The following is a 25,182-nucleotide window of genomic DNA, read 5'->3' on the forward strand; positions in this document are numbered from 1 at the left end:
GGGGAGAGGGGTATTTCTAACATGACAATAACTTACTAAAGAAAAACCATAATTGCAAAAGGCATCAATAGAAAAATGAGAACAATCTCCCAAAATTTTTGGTACAAATGGAAATTTTTTAAATAACTTGTGACAGCGTGTTTGATTTCAAGAAGTAACAGTCCTCGCAGCACTAGCATCTTTCACAATAGCTCTTCCACTGACGGGAAGTCACACTAGTTACTTTTCCCTTTTAGAAAAAAAAAATCATGCTTTTAAAAAATATGTTAGTTCTACATCCTCATCCACACAATATTGTAGTTACTGGAGGTGAAGTGGATCGGCCGTTCCTGTCAGGGCCATTGCAGACTGAAAAGGATACAATAATATCCCAGCATACAGAGAGAGGTACTTGAATAGAATTTTTTAACACTACTCCATGCGGGTACCAAACTCAAGTCTTCCAACATGTCATGGTGAAGAGCCTAGCCACTACACCACAGATACCAGTCCAGCGTTAATAATTAAAGAACAGTAGAATCTGCTCCAATGTCCACCTATCCAAGATAATCATCTGCACAAACAATCACTTCCCATTATCACTCTTGAGTTTTTTTCTGTATTGTAACGAAACTGTTCAAAACATCTATCTGTCTTAGACAACTACCTTTACGCTCGACAATGGGGTGGCCGTTTTAGATAATTTCGACTGTAACATCCGTCTTTTGATTATCAACGCAGCATATTAGTTAGTTATCACAGAGCAACAGCAACTACAATAGAGGCCTCACAAGGAACGAGAACGATTTCCCGAGAATACTGAATACCAACATCTAAAAAAAAAGGCAGTGACATTACAGTAAGTAAGCATGAAAATATCGTCAAGGTCATTAAAACAATAGCATGTATCATGATTTCCCATTTTGAGAGGTGAGGTGTTGTACAAAATACATCAGTGAAGTTATGCTCAAACTGTGCATATATATTATATATTATTAATGATGTATTGCTCTAACCTATATATATATATATAACATGATGGTGTTACACTGTTTTACAGCCCTTGCAACACAATCAGGTCATATCAGTGCCAAAGACTAGAGGCGTTAATAAACAAAGGAATGAAGAGAGATTATAAGGATGATGGATATTTTATTGGAAAGAGGGTGCAAACAACACCGGAGCACTCGCCACCCATCCACATGTAAATAGCTTCTTGAACATTTTTCAACATGCAAAAAAATAAAACCACTTCCCATTAAAATGTTTATATGATGAGAAGTTAGCTACCATTTATGTACTATTCAGTGTGCGTGTTGATTCCTGATGCTTATTGTGGAGAGCACGCAGATTTACCTCGTCAATTGTTTTAGTACCAAAAAAGAGCTAATCTTTTTTAAAAAAAATAGTTCTATAACAAGGTTCGAGCATAAAATCAACCACAAGTCTTAGACAAACAATAACGCTCACAATACATATACATGTAATGAGAATATATCGCTCTGATCTTAGTGATACAATCAATGAGTAACTACTTTTCATAACATCAACGCAGGATATGGTTGAAACTGGAAATGGACAAAACTGAAAGTAGATGAAACTGGAAATAGATGAAACGGGAAAGAGATGAAACTACAAACACATGAAACTGGAAATAGATAAAACTACTTATAGACAAAACTGGAAATAAATTAAACTTTGCAGGAAGGGAGAAAGAGAGTTAAAGATCTCTCTGTAACAGACTTTTAACTCTTTATCTCCGGCAAGCCACTGGCAGCAGCTCGGGCACATTCCTTTACCACGACTTTTGATCTCAAATTACTTTTCAAAAACTGCCGAAAACAAGTCTCTTTTACCGGGAGTTCATTCATTGGATAAAAAAATTATCAAAATAGGTCCACTTGTTTCGATTTGATGACCAATGTAGTGACATATAAGTCACTTTTAGATTCTGTGCCAAACGAAGGCCCAAAATAGTGGGTTTACCCCCTCGGAGATAAAGAGGTAACTCAAGGTCTCTTGTTATTTTGTTATTGAGTTGGAGTGCCCTTCTAGATACAGAATACGTCAATTCAAAGGCAGAGTTCTTTGGGAAAGGAAATTAATACTGTTTGTTACCTTAAGAAAAGAAAAGCACATCAACACAATAATGATCATTCTGTGTTGGGAAAGAATGGAATCGACAGACATAAACCACAGGAAAGAAAAAAGAAAATTGAGACGATCTTTATTTTCTTAAAGAATGTAAGTGGTGTTTTTATGCCCCCCCCATCGACACAATTTAGGTCAGTTAGGAGACAGGCTTCAAACATGACTGTCAGAGTGAACACTGGCTGAGAAGGATACAACATCTCAGAAGAAAAACCGAGATACTCCAATAAAATTCTCCCTAAATGGGAATGGATTCCATTTTTTTGGCATAATTTACTTCTGAAACCAGGTGAACTCCATCTCATTCAATTCAATGGCAAAAGTATCTCAACTTCTATTCAAAATAGATGGGTACTGTTTTTATCGAAAGCAAGACATATGAACAAGCTTTTAGATATGATCAATAACTCCACAAGCCTAAAAATTGAGCAGCACCTGATTCCACCGTGCGTGACAAATATTCCTCGCACCCCCCCACAGTTAGCCCCAAGGCAACAGCAAATCACACACACCAAAGACCACAACAATAAAGGCAGTCATGAAAACTGACTGGAAGTTTCTGGAAAAATGCTGGCAAGATTCTTGGACCAAACACATGAAGTCAAAATACAAATAACTACGTAAAAAAACCTCCCACAAACAGGTACATTTTTATTTGTAGGTACAATGACACCAGAAAAGTCCGGAGAGAAACCCCCACCCATCCACACAACCTGTTTTTGTGTTTTCTTGGGTTTTTTTCATTCATCGGAAACCAGACGGCCATCCGTATGGTGAAAATATTCACTTTTCTCACTGCCCAGTCTGAGTATATGTGAATCATCAAAGTAAAAGAACAAAGTATGGGGTAACAAGGAAAAGAAAGAAGGATGTATGAAATATTTGTTTGAAGTAACAGGAAACAGAAAGAAGGATGTATGAAATATTTGTTTGAAGTAACAGGAAACAGAAAGAGAGGTGTATGAAATATTTGTTTAGGGTAAGAGGGACAAGAAAGAAGGATGTATGAAATATTTGTTTAGGGTAAGAGGGAAAAGAAAGAAGGATGTATGAAATATTTGTTTAGGGTAAGAGGGAAAAGAAAGAAGGATGTATGAAATATTTGTTTGAAGTAACAGGAAACAGAAAGAGAGGTGTATGAAATATTTGTTTAGGGTAAGAGGGACAAGAAAGAAGGATGTATGAAATATTTGTTTGAAATAACAGGAAACAGAAAGAGAAGTGTATGAAATATTTGTTTAGGGTAAGAGGGACAAGAAAGAAGGATGTATGAAATTTTTGTTTGAAGTAACAGGAAACAGAAAGAGAAGTGTATGAAATATTTGTTTAGGGTAAGAGGGACAAGAAAGAAGGATGTATGAAATATTTGTTTCAAATAACAGGAAACAGAAAGAGAGGTGTATGAAATATTTGTTTGAAGTAACAGGACAAGAAAGAAGGATGTATGAAATATTTGTTTCAAATAACAGGAAACAGAAAGAGAAGTGTATGAAATATTTGTTTAGGGTAAGAGGGACAAGAAAGAAGGATGTATGAAATATTTGTTTGAAGTAACAGGAAACAGAAAGAGAGGTGTATGAAATATTTGTTTAGGGTAAGAGGGACAAGAAAGAAGGATGTATGAAATATTTGTTTGAAGTAACAGGAAACAGAAAGAGAGGTGTATGAAATATTTGTTTAGGGTAAGAGGGACAGGAGAGAAGGATGTATGAAATATCTGTTTCGGGTAAAAGGGAATAGAGAGAAGGATGTACAAAATATATGTTTGAGGTAGTAGGGCATAGAGAAAAGGAAGTGTGAAATATATCTTTTCTTTCCAGAGGTAGGAGGGGGTGGGGGATTATAGAAAGAAGAGCTTAAGAAACTTTTGCGAGTCTGATTTCCCCAGTTCTTTTTTTTATCAAGTTTTGCGGCAGATATTTTTTAAAAAATCATCATAACTTTGTACAGTAAAGACATGACAATGGGAAAAAGTCTTAGTCATATATATTAGTTTGGCTTTTTATACGCTTAGGCATTTCCGCACACATTTTGATTACATTATGTCAACAACAAATTTTAACACGCCCTTGAAAAACTTTGCAATATTATTATTACACAAAGAATGCAGATAACATATAAAAGTTACATATAATAATACGGATAAAGTAACAATGTTACATATAATAATGCAGGTAATGTAACAATGTCATAAATGTTACATATAACAATGTGGATAATGTAACAGTGTGATGCAGATAATGTAGCAAGGTTACTTAATAATGCAGAAAATGTAACAATGTTACACGATAAAGCAGACAATGTCACATCAGTAATGCAGATAAAGTAAGAATGCTACATATTCATGCAGAAAATGTAACAGTGTTACAAATAAAAATGAAGATAACGAGACATCACTACTTATATAGAGCAGAAAATTCACGTATATTTTACCACAAGATACAAGAAAGACAACTCCATACATAAATGCATTTATCTGTATCCTTTTCTCAAGTATCAGAGAGCAAGTATGCGCACAGCTTGATGTACTGAAGGAGAAATTGCTCAAATCTGACAACAATCTGGAAACAGTTCAGGACATTTCGACCGTCCTTATCGCTGTACTTAATGTGAAAGACCAAATCCAAAAGACTCACAAGAATTTCTCCAAACACATCGAGGCAAAAACCATCCTCAAACCACACATCACATAAAAAAAAAAAAAAGTAATAATAAAAAAAAAAATGACAACCTCAAACCACACATGACATAAAAACAAAACAAAAAGGCTCTTCACACCACACGACACTCTAAATCCAAACATAAACCAATCTCACACCACACATCACATCCATCCTCCAGACAAGACAAAAAGCATCCTCAGACCACACAAATACCATCCAAACAAAACTAAGGCACCTCACAACACAATAAACATTAAAACAAAACTCATCCAAGGAAAACAAAAGAATAATTTCAACACCGAGTGTAGTTGTTCATACACACACACACACACACATATGCACACCTGCTGTAACTTACGTACATACACCCAAACAGTGGCTTACGTACATACACACATACATACAGTACCCTACTTACGTACACACTCAGAGCAATAATCTCCATACACACGCATTTCCATTGACCATTACAACAGAACTTACAACACAGTTGCCCCCCTTAGACTGATGACACTGTCATCACAAAACACACAGTCGTCCCCCTTAGACTGGTGACCTCATCACACAGACACAACGGTGTCATAAGGAAATCACTCATCTCATGGCGTCTTAACGAAAACATCCATCTCACAAGTCGTCATCACCAATCCCCTCAAAGGCGTCGTTCTCCATAATGCTTTGGTCCGGCTTCTGTCCACCTTTCCCCTGTTAGGAAAAACACACCAGTCACTTCGTTTTAGTTTAATTAAGTGTTTTACGGCACTGGCAACACAATAAGGTCATATAAGTGAAGAAGATTAGAGGTATTACAAGAGAGTAACAAACACAAAAAAAAGGAGCAGAGATAAGGATGATAGATGTTTGATAGGAAAGAAGAAGCAAACCACACCAGAGAAACCGTCAACCACCCACTCACATCGTATGGTAGTTTGAATACAAAGCAGCATATTAACAAAATGACAATCATTTACTGCTGTGGAAAAAACCCAACAAAACACAGGCCATTTTGTTTGTTTGAGTGAAGAGAGGCACATCAACACAATGACAAACATTTACTGCTGCTGGAAAAAAAAAAGCACTCTCCATGTTGTCTGTTTGTTTTTTTTTGCTGTTTTTTTTAATAGTAGAGGGTTTTACGGCGCTCGCAACTGCAGAAGGTCATATGAGCGCCAAGGGGTGGGTGTCAACAGAGAAGTCTTTACAGGGAATCAGACTTAGACTGCTCACCTCTCTAGCTTCAACAGCACAAGGTCTGCTTTGACTATCAAGGCACCCCGGAAATAGCAAATAGCGGGTCACAAGAGAGTGACAAACGTACAAAAGAAGTAGAGGAAAATGACATTAGTAAGGATCAGGAAAGAAAAAGCAGCAGTTCCCTGTTGTAGATCAGGCACAGTTATGAGCGTGACATGAGTCAGCGCATTTACAATTCTACTATGCTTGAACGAGAAATGTCCCCCCTTTGAGAATGGCCTAAAGACACTACAGTCAGTGGCACTGCCCCGGGGGGTCTGTTTGTTTGAATAAAGAGAAGCACATAACCACACACACTGACAATCACTACTGCCGTAAAAAAAACAACCCAAAAACCCACATACCGATCACTCTGGTTCTTTGAGTAATAAGAAGCACCTCAACACATTAACAATCATGGTGGGTGGTTGGCGGGTGCTCTGGTGTGGTTTGCTCCTTCTTTTCTATCATACATCTATCGTCCTCACCTCTCCTCCTTCTTTTTTGCGTATGTTACTCTCTTGTAACACCTCTAATCTTCGGCACTTTTATGACCTTACTGTGTTGCAAGAGCCGTATAACTCTTACTAAAACTAAACTAACAATCATGTACTGCTGAATAAAAAAATACCCCAAACACCAGTCCCTTTACTTGTATGTTTGTTTGAGTGAAGAGAAGCACATCGACACAATAACAAACATTTACTGCTGCTAGATAAATACACACAGGTCAATTTGTCTGTTTTTTTGTTTTTTTAAGTTTAAGTAAAAGTTTTACAGCACTTGCAATGCAGATAGGTCATGTGCATTCGTTAATAGAGAGTAAAATACAAAGAAAAGAAAGACAGATAAAGGTGTAAATTGTTTGTTAGGAAAGATGGAGCAAACTACACCAGAGCACCCACCAGCTCCAAGGTTCTTTTGTTTGTTTGAGTAAAGAGAAGCACATTGACAATAATCATTTACTGTTGGAAAAAAAACGAAAAAAAAACAACCCGCAACAGGCAGACTGACACATCAGAAGAAAAGAAAAGTAAAGTAGAACCCAGCACTTGGAACAGCTCTCAAATACATGTAATAATCAAAGGAAAAAAAAAATTGTTCCATTTCTGTCCTTCAGAAATCCACCAGTTTTCTTTTTCTCAACAGAATATCTTCGTATACTAGCTGGAAGGCTGTACTCAAGAGAGAGAGAGAGAGAGACAGAGAGAGAGAGAGAGAGAGAGAGAGAGAGAGAGAGAGAGAGAGAGAGAGATAGATAGATAGAGATACAGAGAGAGAGAGAGAGAGAGAGAAAGAGAGAGAGAGACAGAGAGAGAGAGAGAGAGAGAGACAGAGAGAGACAGAGAGAGAGAGAGAGAGAAGAAGGGGGGTGGGTGGGTATATCTCGCCACTGTTTTACTCACAGAGAGTTTCTTGACAGAATCCATTGCTCTGTTAATTGCACTTTGGTCCTCCGGCTGGAACAACGTGGTTGAAGAGAGAAAAAAGAAAGGAAAGATTGTAATAAATCATTCTATACATTTCATGTATGGTGGAACTTCCATATGTTCAAAATGTGGCAAACTTTGTTTGTTTTAGTGAGTGTTATACGGCACTTGCAACACAATAAGGTCGCCATAAGTGCTGAAGATTAGAGGTGTCACAAGAGAGTAACAAACACAAAAAAGAAGGAGGAGAGATAAGGCCGACAGATATTTGACAGGAAAGAAGAAGCAAACCACACCAGAGCACCCGCCAACCATCTCCGTGGCAAGCTTTTATCCGCCAGAACTGGTCTCATCGGCCTCAGCAAGAAGCCACGAGTCATTTTAACCTTCGATTATTCGAACTCTTCTTTTTTGGTTGAGAAATATTCTCCTCTGAGGAAGTATTGGTCATCGTCAGAAATTGACAAACAAGCATATTATTATTATTATTATTATTATTATTATTATTATTATAATTACATTTCATTGACAAAACTGAGGCAAATGAAGCAACCTACTTGGAGAGCCTTAACAAAAGGGTGATGGGGAAAGATTAGGACAATGTAGCTTTTTTGAGAGCATTCGAGCAAAGGAATGAAAGGAGAACCATGATCGCTGAAGTCCAATGTCAGTCACAAATTCGGCACTTGACGATGATGATGATACATGTCACACAATTCATCATCATCACAGCCTTTCTCACTCTGAGTCAGGGTTTAGGCCGTGAACAAACCCTTTCCAGGAGACCTGAGTTTGATTCCCGAGGAGTAGTGAGTATTTTTATTGAGTATTTCCGTCTTTCATTTTGTCCCTCTTGGCTTGGGTTGGCCCTGACGGGCAGGGTTGAGCCCATATGCTAAATGATCTAAATTGAGTTGACAAGGGCGTAAAAGTACCTCGTTTTAAAAAAGAGAAGCATATCGCCACAATAATGGTCATTTAGTGCACGGAAAGAATTTGAAGACAAGAGTGATTGGAACTGCAAAGGGAAAGAAAAGCAGAACATGCCAGAGGCACCCTTCGGCCACCCTCCTAAAAAAAAGGGGGGAGGGGGGGCAATAAAAAAATTATCATTATGTGTGCAGGGAAAGAGTGAGATAACAGAGACAGACAGACGTAATAGATCTGAGGCAAAGAAAAGAAAAATGAACCAACCAGAAGTGTCCTCCAGCCACCTACAACACAAAGTCACTGAACAGTTCTTAACTTCATCAATTGGCCGAAAAGGATTGTAAAACATGTTATACTAAATATCTATTCTACTATACACATTTTGTTCCAGCCAACATAATAGAAGATTCAAAAAGCGAGAAAAAAAAAAAAACCCTGAAAAAAGTAAAAACAACCCCTTTAACTTCTTTTCAATTGCAAAGAAAAATGTCACTGGTGTCCGACTTAATTATGTACTCGCCAAATCAGGACAAATACTTTCATTGTCTCAATTTATATTATTATCAACCGTAATTACAATTGATGTCACTACAATAAGTAAAATAAATACTCAACATCAAGAACATTTCAGCAATCCGAAAGATAATAAGAAAAAGTACATATTCCTCACAAAAAAGTGTTTGACCTAAATTATCAGATACATAAATTAGAGTCAAATATCGACGATGTTCAGATGTTCAGTCTACTACAGAAATCTGAGTTGATGAGAGTGAAAAAGATTAACAATCAACAATAAGTATTATGGACACTTCGAATATTTCCACTGAACTCTTCAAATGTTATCGAAGTCACAGACCCATCCCTGATACTAAACCAAAGCAAGTACATGAGGTAATAAAATAAATGTTATTGAGACAAGATATGTTAAAACAAATAACACTAAAGCTGTTGGAAGTATGATACATAAAAACATGAATCTCTTGACAAGGGAGGGTCTAGCTCCTGAAAGACCCAGTTGGACAGCAGCAGTCACAGTGGGTAGCAAACCATATGTGGTGTCACGAATGAGAAATGCTCAAGTCAAAAAAGAAGCCTAGAAACTGTACGCAACCACAAGTGGAAATGAAGCTTCTAAATGCTGAAAATGTGGCAAACACTTCTCTGCTCTGCCAGAATTGGTCTCATTGGCTATAAGCAGATGCCACATATCATCTTAAATCTTTATTTCTCCCATTCCTTTAATAGATTATGTTCTCTGCAGAAGCATTAATCATTGTCAGACACTGACGGACACTCCTATATAAAAACAAATGAGACCAAAACTGTTAGATGAAACATATTACAGCAAAACAAAAATTAGACAAAAGCTGTTGAGTATTATGATGTGTGAGGCATCGTGGTGAAATCAGGCGCCCATCAAAATAATAAAATTAAGGAAACTGGCATTTTTCCGTTGGTTTGGCAATTTTTGTAGATTTCTTGTGTTTTAGCTCAACACGTTCTATGTCCATTAAAAAACAGTTTTCTGGGCGGATTTTACTGGGAGACGATTAAAGGCCCGAAAATCATAAATTCCAAGTTTTTAAGGACTCACAAGCTTTGATAGTCACGTAACTTTGGCCGCCATTTTCTCCCTAATTTTACCTCTGCAACCAGGCAACTCCATTTCCTTCAATTGCAAATATCTCAACTTCTATGCAAGATAGTTGGATTTTTTTTTTTCCCACCAAAAGCAAGACAAGCTTTAAGGTGACACCAATAACTCCATGTTCCCATAATCTGACGAGGGCCTGTATCCACCTCATCGTGACACAAATGTTCTCTGCACGATATTTAACCATCATTAGCAAAAGAGACCAAAGCTGATAAAAATATGATATTACACCAAAACAAAACTGAGACAAAAGCTGTTGAGTATTGTATGTGAGGCATCGTAGTGAAATCACGAGCTCGTTAAAATAATTAAATATAAGAAATCAGAATGTTACCGCTCATTTGGCAATTTTTATTGAATTTTTTTTTTTTTTAGATAAACACCTTTCATGCCTATCTATTTAAAATTAAAAGCATATTTTTGGTGTGATTTTTACTGGAAACGCTGATTATTGGCACAAAAAAAATAAAAATTTAGTTTCCAGAGACTCTACAACTTTGGAAGTCACCAAACGTTGGTGGCCATTTTCTCGCTAAGTTTACCTCTGAAACTAGGAACCCCCCCTTTCAATCGTAAATATCACGACTTCGATTCAAGATAGATGGTTATGTTTAAGTAAGAGAAATGAACAAGCTTTTAGGTGAAACCAAAAACTCTGCATGCCCAAAAATTGATGAGAGCCTGATTCCACCACGTCGCGACAGAAATGTTAGGGAAGCTGTCAGAAGAATGATATATATAATCAAAGATGTTGAGTTTTGTATGATGCATCAAAATAAATGTCACCAAAGCTGTTAGATGTACGATACAATAATATAATCAAAGCTTTTACATGTACAATATATCAAAACAAACATCTTCAAAGCTGACATATGACCAAAGCTACTTGATATTTGGTGTATCAAAACAAACGTGATCAAAAGTATTAGATGTATGATATAATCCTATTATTATAGTGCCGTCCAAAAGAAACTAGAAAAAGTAATCACCCAATCATCATGTTAACGCGTTGCACTGCCTACTCATGCAGCATACCAAGTTAAAGCTGAATAAATTCTGCATAATCTGACCTATCAATATTTCATCTATGTTAAATGATGCCTGAGATATGGTCACTCAAAGTTGACCTTTAAAAATCAGGCTTGGCAAAACTGTACGAAGTCAGAGAAATGCAAAAGTGTGTTAACGCAATATAGAAGTGTATCAACATTAGTGGAATGGACCTGTATTGAATATCAAATGAAAATAGAATATTCTTGTCTCTGCAATGAACAGTGCCTTCTAGTGACATTTTCAGACTGGAGAACAGAGCAGTTAATTACAAATATCCCACAAAACCTGGACTTGACATAACATGTGCTCATTAGTAATTAATGTTGTGTTTTTGTTTAGGAGCTTTTTTGCACATGGACTGTTTTATTTAGATTTTGGACATAATCAGTTGTCAGTGAGGAACAGAGGCCACGAAACTGCCATGGTTTTGGGTGGTCTGGAGTGTAATGAACAAAACCGCCCTCATGAAAATCACCGGATGGCTTGGTTTAGCAGACTAGATCACGCAAGTGGAGGAACGTCATGTCTTACCTTTATTTTCGCCGTGGTGTCATTTCAAGTAGACCTCTCCATGAATAGCAAAGAACTTTTTTACAAGGCCAATGCCACTAGATAATTCTTGGAAACCAAATCAAATCAACGTTGGAGTGGTCCCCAGTAAACAGCCCCGCTATGAACCCTGCGGGTATGTGAAGAGCCAAGTATCGGGAAACAGCACCTTAAGAACAGTAACTTTGCTCCCAAGTCAGACCCTTGGTTTGCAACTCTCTGTGACATTTGAGATGAAATGACACATAATTATGTACAAAACTTAACAGAGTTGATACCCAAAGGATTCGTTCAGTACACAAAACCAATGGCTCCTAAGCAAAACAATAATGAGCCCATGTCATGTTAAGTCCAAGTTTTGAATGGTATTTGTGAGGCAGTGTGGTGGAATCAGGCTCTCGTCAAAATAATCAGAGTGAAGAAACGTGCATTTATCCGCAGGCTTGCGAATTTTTATCAAATTTTTGTTTTTCGGCTCAACACCTTTCATGCCCATTAAAAAACTCATTTCTGTGTGGATTTTTCTGAAAAACGTTCATTAAAGGCACAAAAATTGTAAATTTTCAGTTACCACGGACTCTTAAGCTAAAGAAATAACTAATCTTTGGCGGCCTTTTTCTCACTAATTTTACCTCTGAAAACAGGTGACCCCCACCTCATTCATTCGCAAATATCTCGCCTTGTATTCAAGATAAATGGATTCTTTTTCATCCAAATAAAGATAAGTGAACAAGCTTGAAGATGATACCAATAACTCTACATGCTCCAAAATTGACGAGAGCCTGATTCCACCACGCTGCTTCACATTTCATAATTTGTGATTGGTCAGTTTTCTGTTTTGTTTGAAACTATCGTGAAAAAAATATCAAAATAAAATGTATATGTAAATATATAAATTCTCCATTCATTGGATACGCAATGTATGTCAATTCTATCAATATTGATGCTCCTTGATATACGCGAGAAGACAATTTTATGTTTGTTTGATTTCGCACAATTTTTCCAAGCCTGATTTTTTTAAGGTCGATTTTGAGAGACCATATCTCGGGTGCCTCTAACATAGAAGATAGATGAGCTATTAATGTTTCAAAAGACGAAAAATTCATTTAGCTTTAAATTGTTATGCTGCATGAGTAGGTATTGAGAAGTTTTAACACAATGATTTGGTGATTACATTTTCAAGTTTCTTTTCGACGCCACAATATAAAAACAACTGCGATCAAAGGTACTTGTTGACAACTGACACGAAGACATGAAACAAAGCCAGAGCATTCTTTGCTGATAACTCAAAACATTGTCAGTGCACTCAAAGACTTTTGCAAACAACTTAAGAAACCTCATCAAGTTCCCCCCCCCCCCCCCCAAATCAAAGTATATATTCTTAAAGCAATAAACCATACAATGTTTATTTTCAAACTAAAAAAGACTTATTGAAATTTCATCATTTCACAGATTTGATATCCCTGCCCAATGACATGATTAACAGCTAAGGCCTGTCTGAAATAACACGAGCAGCACACTGTGTATAATAGATAAATCTTTCTCTCCTTCAAGAAACAGATCAGAAACAGACAAAGGCATCATGTTTCGCCATTCCTTTGATCCCGAGCTTGAATACATTATCCCAAAAATTTATATTTTCCTGATCTTTTTCCATCACTCATCTGTTCAAATTCCCTATGCAACTCCTCCCTCTTTTCTCTTCTACTTTCCCATACAGAGTAAGATGTTGAAGGCCTTTATTTATCTCAATTCGAGTGTCCTGTCATCATAATGCATTCATTCTTTCCCAGTTGTTGTTATTAGTGACCTCATGCTTGATAAAAATAATGACAAAGAAAACATTCCTTCTCAAAGACATAGTCATAACACAACTGCTTAAAAGTCATTTTTTAAAATGTTTTGAGAAGACTAGAAATGTGAGAAAGAGAACGATGTGCGCAATTTTATAATGACCAAGACCATGTGACTTACAGAAGCTAGTCTAGTGCATAAACAAAAATCAGCTAAACTGGCCCAGCATGCCTCCAACATGTAATACAAGAACCTTCTACAGCACCCACAGCTGATGTAAGCAGACATTCAAGGTGAATTTCCTCTTTACAACACTTGATTCAAATTTGGTGGATTTGGGCAATTTAAGCACGATTCACCCATCAGATATTTTAAATAACGATGGCTGGACGCAAGCCTCTGACACACGTCATTTTACAATTTGGGATTTGTTCGAGTCTTGCGTCCAGCCATTGATATTACCCTACATCCAGGATACACAGCAGATTTGATCAGTTTGATTAAGTCGGGGCCAGCCCGGTTTTTCCTTCATGGAGAGGCAAAAGCTACCATTTTGACACAATAAGGCCAAATCAACTCACCACCTTGGAAAAAAAAAATGCATCTGATTTTGAAGGTCAGTTGAATTTAGCTGAAATATGGTCATACCGAGCCAATATGGAGGCTTTTGTCCCATACTTTTACTTCACTTTTACTTTTCCTTTCCAGTGGCCATCTGGAGTCTACTAGCCCTTCAAGCCTATCTTTTGTCCCATCTGGGAAGGAAAAAATCCGGCTGGCCTGACTGAATCAAATAAATCCCGTTAGCAGAGAGTACTGGGTATTTCTTACTGCATCCATCAAATCTGACTCAAGCTTTGTATACAGAAAAACTGCAGCATTCTGACATCATAACAACCTCATTAATGCACGCACAGCTCAACTAATGTAAGAAAGCATTCTCACAGTGTAAGAACCTCATCATAATGCACTCAGATCTAAGCCAATGGAAGCAAGCATTCTGACAGAGTACACAGTCTACATGCATACCAGGACTTTAAAAGTGTGTGATAGGGGTGTGAAGTATTACCAGTTTTCGAACATGGATTTTCCGTCCAGTTGGAGACTCTGGATTCTATGACAGACAAAACACAACAACTGTCTCGTCACTACACAGGACTTAAGATTGGTTTCTATATTTTTCACATGCTCTAGTATTTTGTTATTACAGAAAACAAACTTAAATAACAACCCCCCCCCCTCCCCACCCCCCCAAAAAACGGAGAGCAAAAAACAGAAAACTAAAAAAAAGTACTTTGACTTTGTGCCATAAAATAGCCCTTTAAAGTGTTAACCCCTTTTTTCAAAGTTCTCTAATGATATCTACTTAACATATAAAGATACTATATCTTTACTGCATATATCAGCTATACCTTCCCCAACATTTATTTTACTTGTTTTTCTTCTTTCTTAGTCTCTCAGGAAAGTATTCACCTGAGATTGAAGTTGAAAGAAAACATCTGCTTCAATTATGAAAGAATAGCAGCACAACAAAAAACCCCCAAAAAACAGTGAGAATACAAAGACGAATGGTTTTGGTTTTAAAAAAATGATAAAAACAGACCAAAATTTGGAATGAAAAGGTTAATTACTGAAATACAAATTACGTAAAGAGCAACAATCCAAAACAGGCATTATTATAATTAGAAATGGAAATGTAGACGAGAGTACTATAATAGAAATCAAATACAAAACATGACCCAAAACAGGCAAAAGTGATTAAATGAAAAGGCAGAAACCAGTGCCAAAGTTGCGTGAGTGTTTGGTGTTAGCGTGTTAGAGAAATGTGTGAGGACTTCACCTGTCTGTCGCTGCTATAGTGTCTGGTCTGGGAGGGGGGCTACAGGAGGGGGGGGGGGGGACACAGGGAAACAGCCATAATACATGACACAATCATCTTCTTTTGTTTATGGGAGAACAGAGTAGAGCTGAGCCAATTTGACTTAACTATTCAACATCTACAATTTTTATGGTAGTCACCATTTTTCGAAGCATAGTAGAGCCATTCAAAATCAAATAGCGTATGATTTCTACAGAATAATGAATTTCAGTCTCGTTTTGCCCAACCCCTGAAAACTGAACATCCAATGTTGCAAATGGACATATATACACATGCATATAAATAAAAATCCATTTACACACGATATTCGAACAGCATGAATTGAGACCTCACGCTTCGAAGCATCATTGACTTTTTGTTAACTCAAAATGGCACAGCACTTGGAAAGAGAATTATATCGACACATTAAAGACATTAACAAACGTTATTTCATGAACGGAAAAGGCAGAAGGTAAACACACAAACAACAGAGGGAAAGAAAAGATCTAAGACTTAGCAGTGATGCCCTCCAACCACCCACACAGACAGAAATGTGGTGTACGTTGAAAATTTCTCAAAAAACCCCCCAACAGTTCTAACCTCTAACCACATGCAACTGAAGCATCCATGGTGTTTTACTCTTCTCATGTAACTGATGTGCAACTGGTAACTGGTTTCTTGAAAATTTTTCAACATGAAAAAAAAAAGGAGAAAACCCCCAAAACTTTCTGATTTAAATTACGAGAGAGGACACAAAAGCCCACAGTACTTTGGTACTATTTTGTACCCTTTTAAAGTGCATGCCGACTCCTGTTTCTCTACACTGACCTATGAATAAACAACCACATCGAACTACGAATACACAAACAAGAAGAACTACAAATAAAGTAATTACACCCACCTACATACAAACAACTACACGGACCTACAAATAAACAACCACACTAGACATGTATGCAAACAGTAACCTTGACCTCCGTTTAAAAAGCGACCTGAGCCTACATATGCACAGTGACCTTGACCTACCTCTACTCCATAGGAATGTTCTCGAGACAACTGTTTGAAGGGACCTCCATTCTTCACATTCAGTCTGTCTTGAGGCTGGGGATAAATATATTTATTAAAATATGTAGGTGTTTTTACCCTCCCCACCGACACAATTTAGATCATTGGAGAAAGCCGGGCTGAGCAAGATACTGAGGAATCAAACTCAGGTCTTTACTGGGAATCAGGCTTACTCTGCTCACCTCTGCTCACAGCACAAAGTCTGTTTCGACTTTTAAGGCACCCTGGAAATAGCAGGTCACAAGAGTGTGACAAACATACAAAAGAAGTAGAGAAAAAATGACAATAGTTAGGATTAGTAAAGAAAAAGCAGCAGTTCCCTGTTGTAGATCAGGCACAGTTATGAGCGTGACATTGAAGAATCAGCCCATTTACAATTCTACTGTGCATGAACGAGGAAAGTCCCCCCTTTGGGAATGGCTTAAAGACACTTCAGTCAGTGGCACTGCCCCGGGGGGTGTAATATATCTTCCTCTAGCAGAAAATTTTTGTATCACGGAGAACAACACAGACATATTATATCTGGTATGAACAGCTTTCTCTTGAAAATGTCGCGTACCTCAAACCTCTTTTGTACAGGCTCATAAGACTAAAATCAAAGACGTATCATAACAAATCGATTTTTGACAAAAAGCTTTCCAACAGAAAAAGATTTGTATCACAAAAACTCTCTCTGGTTTAGGCTGAAAAGACAGGATGACAATGGAAATGTATGTAATCTATTTTGGAACATCTTTCCTCTATGAATGAGATATGGTTGAAATTGCATTAATGGCTACGCGTTCAAGACAAAGATATGAAAAAACAATACCTTTCTGCCCCCCTGCATTTCTTTTACATCACATAATGACACCGTCCAAGACACCCATCAGTCCGGACCACTTTTCTCCTCACCAATGGATGCCCATCATGGCCAGTTTCTACTATAATCTGTTTTGGAACAACATCTTTTCCAAGTGAATGTGCTCTCTCTCTCTCTCTCTCTCTCTCTCTCTCTCGTTCAGGCTTACCTTCTTGAATCGTTTCCCCTGTTTCTTCATGATGAGTTCGTCGACCATGTTCTGCAGGCACATGCTCATCAACATTGCCTGTGGACAGAATACACATATCAGCATCACTGACAAAATGAGTTACTTCTCAGATTCAAGCCTTAAAGAAATAGATACATAGATACAAGTGGAGTTTTTACAATTAATAAGTATGAAATAATAAAAGGCATATTAAATCTGAAGAACATGACATCAATAGGAATTTTTTTTTGTGCTCTTGAAAGATACAGAAGGTCATTTTTACCATCATCCATAAAAATTCTTCCATCTTAACCATCTTGTTATAAGTACAGTAGTCTCCGCCTAAGATCCCGGTGCTCGGGAGCAAGGAAATGCGGGATCTTAGGTGAACCGGGATCTTAACCGACGAACCCAGGGAAGAATCTATGGTGACCCATGCTAAGGCTCACAATCTGTAAAATGGTCTCCCTCAACTCTAAAATGAAGTGATGTGACTGCTCGGTGGGTTTATGAATCACAGTGCATAGTGGGATGAGGCATGCCAGTTTCACTTATTATACTATCACGAGTCTCAAGATCTACGCTTATCCAGTTGCCCCTCCCCCTTACCTGTCGAAAATGTATAGCTTTCCATCTCTGACCGAGTTTCCCCTTCCCCCCCCCCCCCCCCCGCCCCGCCCAACCGCCTTTGTCGTTACACACCATTATGTTGTGAACACACCAATTAAAATCAGTCTGTCTCGCAAATTCGGGAGTAGAGACAACTTCTGTAATGGTCAGGGAAGAGTTCACAGTTCAATATGATCCCGCCTGGAGTGAACGTGTAGGCCCTACCCACCCAGCGAGTGATGTAAGTTTAGGGGGAGAGCTCAGGTGTGAGTGTGAAGTTCGGGGAAAACAAACGTGTCGGTCAGTTCACACCCCGGTGTGATCCCGTCTGGGGCAAACATTGTATCGCTTCATCGAGTTTTACAACGTGTATGTGATCACATTCACGATAGTGGCTGATCTTCGACGCGACTGACAGTTTATTGATCTCAACTTTTCACTCTTGGTTGATCGGCTGTCCCGCCCGGGTTTTTGTTCCGCAAATTATGATCTGAAATGCGGGATCTTAGCTGAATGTAGACCTTCAGAGTGAATCAGAGCGGGATCTTAAGGGTGACTTTTGTATAGTAAAAATTCTGTTTTCTTAAAACAGCGGGATGTTAAGCAACCGGGATCGTAAGCCGTGGGATCCTAGGCGGAGACTACTGTATTCATATATGACCTTAGAGCATGCATCAGAATAACATTGAGTATGTATGTAGCTTAAGATTATTATTGTTTATATTGCTGCTCATTTATATTATGCACGCGATTGTAAGTCAGCATGTGTGCGCATGTTTGAGTGTGTGTGCGTGTGTGTGTGTGAGTGTGTGTGTGCGTGTGTGTGTGTGTGTGTGTGTGTGTGAGTGTGTGTGTATGTGTGCACGCATGTGGTGAAACACCAAACCAATGTGCAAGGATCTGGACAATAAAGATTTATCTTATCTTATCTTTAATCAACGCGTTTCAATCAAATTCACATGGAAATATGTTTTTATTACGATAAAAAGTGTTGAGCCAAAAACCAAAATTTCGAAAAAATTACCAAACTTGTGGAAAAAAACTTGTTTCTTCAATTTCATTATTTTGACAAAACACCAGCTTTCACCACGGTGCCTTACATATGTATATTGGTAAAAATAAAGACACTAGCAGACACAGAGACATGATATTTTATGAAGCAAGAAAAGATACATTATGTATCTACATTATCGGAGTCTCTTCCCGCCACCCTCTGTTCAAGTTCCCAAAGCGAGTTGTTCTTGCTATACCTAGATTTTCTTCTGTAGTTCCAACTCAATGTGAGTACTGATGACAAAATATCTTTACATTTTAAAAAAAAGTAGGCATCCCCCCCATCAGTACAAAGTAGATAACTTTCGCGAAGGTTTCCACATTGCCTGCCTGGGTCAACATGAGCTGATAGGGATACAAAATCCAAACAGAAAGACTTAGTTACCCAATTAAAGTTCTCCCCAGTCCAGAATCAAACTCAGGTCTCCTGTGTGCTACAGCAAAGAGCCTAACCACTACACCAGACATCAGTTAGTTTTACCTGATCACTGATGATGGAAATCCACTGGAGGTGGTCCCGAGACATCAAATACTCAAAGGACAACTCCAGCTGGGATTCTTGGCTGGAAGATTTGGGAGAATTCTCGTCAGCGTTCGGGTACTGGAAAATAATAATAGTATTAATATTCATTATTATTATAGTAAAGGGTTTTACGGCGCTCGCAACTGCATAAGGTCATATGAGCGCTTATTAATATTCATAATAATCATAATGAATAACATTTGAATAGCGCATATCCTTGCTCAACAGCATGCTCTATGCGATTTACAATCTATATGATTACTATACACTATAATTACCCCTGCAGACCCTAGAACAGTCAAAAACATTCTCAGCTTCACTGGAAGCACACAGTGCAAGTAGAAGATTAAGCTCTCGAATACTATAACAAACTGACAAGACCTTTAGCTGTCTATAGCTGGGTACCCATTCCCACCTGGGTGAAAGGAGGATAATTTGCCCTCTAACAACTGTTAAAGCTTGTACAAGCACTGGAAATAATTCTTTTACTAACAAAAACCAGTTAAAAAAAGTGTGGGATTACCAAAAAAATGTTGGAATTGCAAAAAATAGTTCACAAAAACTATAGGAATTGTTGTAAAAATAATACCAAAAGGTCAATATGATGCTTGTATAGTAACTGTGTATGGACTGGGAGAAATCAACTTTTGGCTTGACCCAGTTTTCGCAGCATAGTCCCTTTCCATTAAAAAAAAAATTTTTTTAACTGTAGGTAACCAGTCTCACACATACGACCAAAGATTTTTGTTTTAGTAAGAGTTTTATCGAACTAGAAATACATTAAGGTCATATAAGTGCCGAAAAATAGAGGGTTACTAATAAAAGAAGGAGAGATAAGGACGACAGATATTTGATGGGTAAGGAGTAGCAAAGCACACCAAGGCACTTACCAACCACCCACTTCTAAGATTATCGACGTTACAAGAAAATAACAAACACAAAAGAGGAGGGGAGATATAGATAGACGTTTGATAGGAAAAAAAAGGAACAAACAACACTAGAGCACCCGCCAACTACCTATAACCACAGATTGACTTCTTACTACAGTGGTGATTCTCCAGCACCTCATCCTTGTGATCTTAAAACTGCCTTCCTTGATCAAGCCCTGCCGAGAAAAAGAAATAAATGTCAAGAGCAAAACTCACACCTGCATCTTTCAAACCATGATCTTCCACCTGCAAACAAAACAATACAATAATATACAGCTCAACTCCAACTTAACACTTTCCATCCACATAGCTTGTTTAGACAAAAACCTCTTTCATCTACGTCCCCTGAGAGCCAAGGACATGGTAAAATTGGGTACGTCACATAAACCTCAACATCACTTGCAAAAATAACTAAATTGGAATCAAATTTTTTGAAAATAATCAAAAGTGAACAAAGTATAGCAAACGGTACATTTGTATCGATGCTATCATGTGACTTTGGCTGTCGTTTTTAAAAATGTGCACCACACTAAAAATGGTTTGAAACTGTCGGATGCAGTGATGCTGAAACACTGACAATCTTGAACATACAATTCAACATACATATAGCGAACTCGCTGGGATGTGAATATCTTTTTGAGTTATGTGTCAATATAGTTATGCATGAATTTTGAGCAATATCCAGCGAGATGAACAAAGTTGGACAAGTAGTTCAAAATTTTACACACATTATTTCTCCTATGCCATGCAAATATGCGTGTTGGGTTCATAGTCACTTAGATTCACAGAATTGGGTTCTTGACAGTGATATTTAATCCACCTTTATTAGGATCAGCTGTTTTTCCACGTTCAAGAAGCTTTTCCACTTCTTTTGCTCATTTGTATGGTCAGCTCTTTACTACGATTTCAACTTATGCTAACTTCAGTTTTAGCAGAGGTTTTACGGCACTCGCAACTGAATACGGTCATATTTTCCGCTCGCAACTGCATAAGGTCAGATTAGAGGAGTTACAACATAGTAACAAACATAAAAAAGAAGAAGGGGAGATAAGGACGATAGATGTTTGATAGGAAAGAAGAAGCAAACCACACCAGAGCACCCGCCAACCCACCACATGCTAACTTTGCGGAATGCTGGCACGTTGTTGTGTAGCGTGTAATCTCTGTTGAAAAGGAAGTGCGCAGACACACCGGACAACAATGGCGGATGGCCTGCATGCCTTCACACATCCGCAGTCTCCCCATACACAACTGAAGTGTGCAGGCTGGGCTAGATCTACTTGTATAGTGCACACCCCTGCTCAACAGCAAGGTCTATACCCTCAACAAGCTATATGACACAACGGACACAAGACACAAAAACAAGTCTGCTACAAAAAGAACATGACATAAACAGACACAAGGACACAGACACAAGACGCAAACAAGTCCTGCCACAAACAGAAGACAGAAACAAAGACATGACACAAACAGACACAAGGACACAAACGGAAACACGACCCAAACAGACACTTGACATAAACAGACACAAGACACAAACAACAGTCCTACCCCAAACAAAAGACATAAACAGGCACATAGCACAAAAAGACATAAGGACACGAACATAAACATGACACGGACACACAACACAAAGACACTAGCAGACACAAAGCGACACAACTCGGGACTCCCTTGACCACACAAACAAGTCCCGCGATGGTCTACTCACGTCCACCTGCACCCGGAAGTTGAGCTCCCTCTGGCCGGAGGCCACAATGACCCTGGTCCCTGCCTGGGGATAGTCGGTCACGCACGGCTTGAACTGCATGTACCCGTAGTATTTCAACGTACGGGCCAGTCGCAGAAACTGGTGAGAGGACACGTGGAACAGGGGTAAAAGAAAGGACATACATGCATACACATGCACAGACATACACACATGCACTTATGTGAAGCATCGTGGTGAAATCAGGCTCTCGTCAAAATACTGAAACTGGAGAAAAAGGCATTTTCCTCCAGTTTAGCAATTTTTATTGAATTTTTTTGTGAGCGCTTCACACCTTTTATATCCATATAAAATATGTTTCCATGTGAGCTTTACTGGAAAATGTTGATAAAAGGAACAAAATATGTAAATCTTTCAGTTTTTAAAGGCTCTCAAGGTATTTAAGTTGTATAACTTTGGCAGCCATTTTCTCAGTAATTTTACCTCTGAAATCAGGTGACCCACACCTCCTTCAATTACAAATAACGGGTATCTCGACTTTTATTCGAGATAGATATTTTTTTCCCAAAAAAGAAGGCAAATGAACAGGCTTTAAGATGATACCAATAACCCCATATGCCAAGAAATTGACGAACGCCTGATTCCATCACGTTGTGACATATATATTGTATATACACAAGTCAGTCATGGATGGCTTGAACAGCACGTACACCGTAGCACTACAACGTATGGGCGAGTCGCAGAAACTGGTGGAAGGACAGAGGAAATGGGAATAAAAGAAAGGAAATGAAACACACACATATTCACAAACACATATGCAGACACACACAGGCACACATGTTTACACAATTCAGGCAGGGCTTGAATTGCACATACACCGTAGTACTTCAACATACGGGCAAGTCACAGGAACTGGTGGAAGGATGTGGGAAATGAGAATTTCGTTTTAGTAAGGTTTTATGGCGCTTCCAACTGCAAAGGTCCTATGAGCGCCAAGGGGAGGATGTCAACAGAGAAGTCCAAATTGAGATCGGGCTTACTCTGCTCACCTTTCTAGCCTCAACAGCACATAGTCTGCTTCGGCTATCAAGGCACCCCAGAAAGAGTGGGTCACAAGAGCGTGACAAACATACAAAAGAAGTAGAGGTAAAAATGACGATAGTAAGGATTAGGAAAGAAAAAGCAGCAGTTCCCCCTTATGTTGTTTCGGCACAGTATGAACATGACATTGATAAATCAGTCCATTTACATACCATTCTACAGAGCATAAGAACATGTTAGTATCCCCCCCTTTGGGAATGGAAATGAGAATACATGAGAACATGACATGATACACACAAACTTGCATATTTTATACACAAACACACACACAACTCTCTCTTGGAGCCCTTCTTGCGTAGATTCCCAGATGAACCAGCTGTTTGCTAGTAGCCAACACACACACACACACACACACACACACACACACACACAAACACACACACATACACACACAAACAAACACACACACACACACCTCTCTCTTAGAGCCCTTCTTGCGTAGATTTCCCAAATGAGCCAGCTGTTTGCTAGTAGCCAACACACACACACACACACACACACACACACACACACACACACACACACACACACCTAACACACACACACACCTCTCTCTTAGAGCCCTTCTTGCGTAGGTTCCCTAGGTGAGCCAGCTGTTCGCGAGTAGCCAAGACCCACTGCCTGTCCAGGTCGCTGTTTGCTTGCACATAGAGCAGGTTCATGGTGACCTTGTTGTCCAGGAGGTCGTCGTCATAGGACGCATCCCAGTAGCTGGGGAAGGGAGAGAGAGATATCTATTAGGCGAGAGAGAGAGAGAGAGAGAGAGAGAGAGACAGACAGACAGACAGACAGACAGACAGACAGACAGAGAGACAGACAGACAGTCATACGTACCCTTTTCTCAGTACAATCCTATGGACACCCGCCTTGGAAGCAGCTTTGAGGGAAAGGAATGGAGACTCAAACTCTTGAAGCCGCCGCACAACTGAAAGAGATTCAGATACACAAGAAAATGTTAGTTACAGGTGTCACACAACTAAAAGAGATTCAGTTTAACAAAAAAAATGTCACTCGAAGGCGTTATACAATTAAGTAAAGAATCACTTTCAAAAGAATAAATGACTTGAAGGCGTCGTTCAACTAAAACAGATTTAGTTACATACAAAAAATTTAACGTAAAGGCCAAAGACATTGTACAATTAAAATAATTTTTTCTTAGAAAAAAAAAAATCCCGTAAAGGAATTGAACAACTAAAACAAATTTTGTCACATAAGCAAATGCAACTTGAAGGCGTCATACAACAAACAAAAATTATACTAAAACAGGCTTTGTTACAAAATAACATTTCAAATAAAGGTATTATACAACAAAAAAATCCCAAACGTAGTCACTTAAGATAATTTCACATAAAAGCATTTTGCAACAAAAATAAATTTAGTTAAACAAGAGAAACTATCGCTTGAAGAGTTTGTACAACAAAAACAGGTTAATTTACACCAGAAAATGTCATCTGAAGGTGTTGCAGAGATAAAACAAGTTAAGTTACACAAGAAGCAAAGTATGTCTAACAGATCCAATCAGAACAGCAGCAACACACTCACTAGAATTGTCTCCATCCTCCTCCTTTCTGACCAGGAAAAGACCAAAGTAATGGACGAAGTCGTCAGGAATTTCTATTTGTTGGGCCACAGCCTGTCGGATTTGCGGTGGGGGAAGGGGTGGGGGAGGAGAGTTTGTACGAGTAAAAAAAAGTACATCAGCACAATAATGGTCTTTTGGTAAGTTTCAGTGCAGGGATAAAAGTAAGGCAGACAGAGAGAGACCAAAAAAGGGAAATTAAAAAAAAATAATTTCGTTCATGAGAATGTGTGTGTGTGTGTGCATATGTGTGTATATATGAGTGTGTGTGTGCATGTGTGTGTGTTTATATATATGTGTGTGTGTGTGTT

At 38.4% G+C, this 25,182-nt stretch overlaps 1 protein-coding gene across 4 annotated transcripts in view; it reads right to left on the reverse strand.

Moving 5' to 3' along the window:
* Positions 1–3,674: 3,674 nt before the first annotated feature.
* LOC101847580 (sorting nexin-17) overlaps positions 3,675–25,182 on the reverse strand; it is a 33,620-nt gene continuing 12,112 nt past the window's right edge. The window contains exons 6-17 of one of the 4 annotated variants that reach the window (XM_035969323.1): positions 24,835–24,925; positions 24,127–24,217; positions 23,841–24,003; positions 22,195–22,332; positions 20,597–20,659; positions 19,513–19,632; positions 17,370–17,447; positions 16,321–16,395; positions 15,277–15,315; positions 14,506–14,550; positions 7,433–7,486; positions 3,675–5,498 (exon numbers count right to left, since the gene is read on the reverse strand). In XM_035969323.1, the coding sequence (XP_035825216.1) occupies positions 5,421–5,498; positions 7,433–7,486; positions 14,506–14,550; positions 15,277–15,315; positions 16,321–16,395; positions 17,370–17,447; positions 19,513–19,632; positions 20,597–20,659; positions 22,195–22,332; positions 23,841–24,003; positions 24,127–24,217; positions 24,835–24,925 (1,035 nt within the window). In that variant the 3' untranslated portion in view covers positions 3,675–5,420. The remainder of the gene's footprint in view (positions 5,499–7,432; positions 7,487–14,505; positions 14,551–15,276; positions 15,316–16,320; positions 16,396–17,369; positions 17,448–19,512; positions 19,633–20,596; positions 20,660–22,194; positions 22,333–23,840; positions 24,004–24,126; positions 24,218–24,834; positions 24,926–25,182) is intronic. The other 3 variants (XM_005096767.3, XM_035969324.1, XM_035969325.1) reach the window with 3 other exon arrangements.

The sequence above is a fragment of the Aplysia californica genome, unplaced genomic scaffold (genome assembly GCF_000002075.1).
Source record: "Aplysia californica isolate F4 #8 unplaced genomic scaffold, AplCal3.0 scaffold00137, whole genome shotgun sequence".
Classification (NCBI taxonomy): domain Eukaryota; kingdom Metazoa; phylum Mollusca; class Gastropoda; order Aplysiida; family Aplysiidae; genus Aplysia; species Aplysia californica.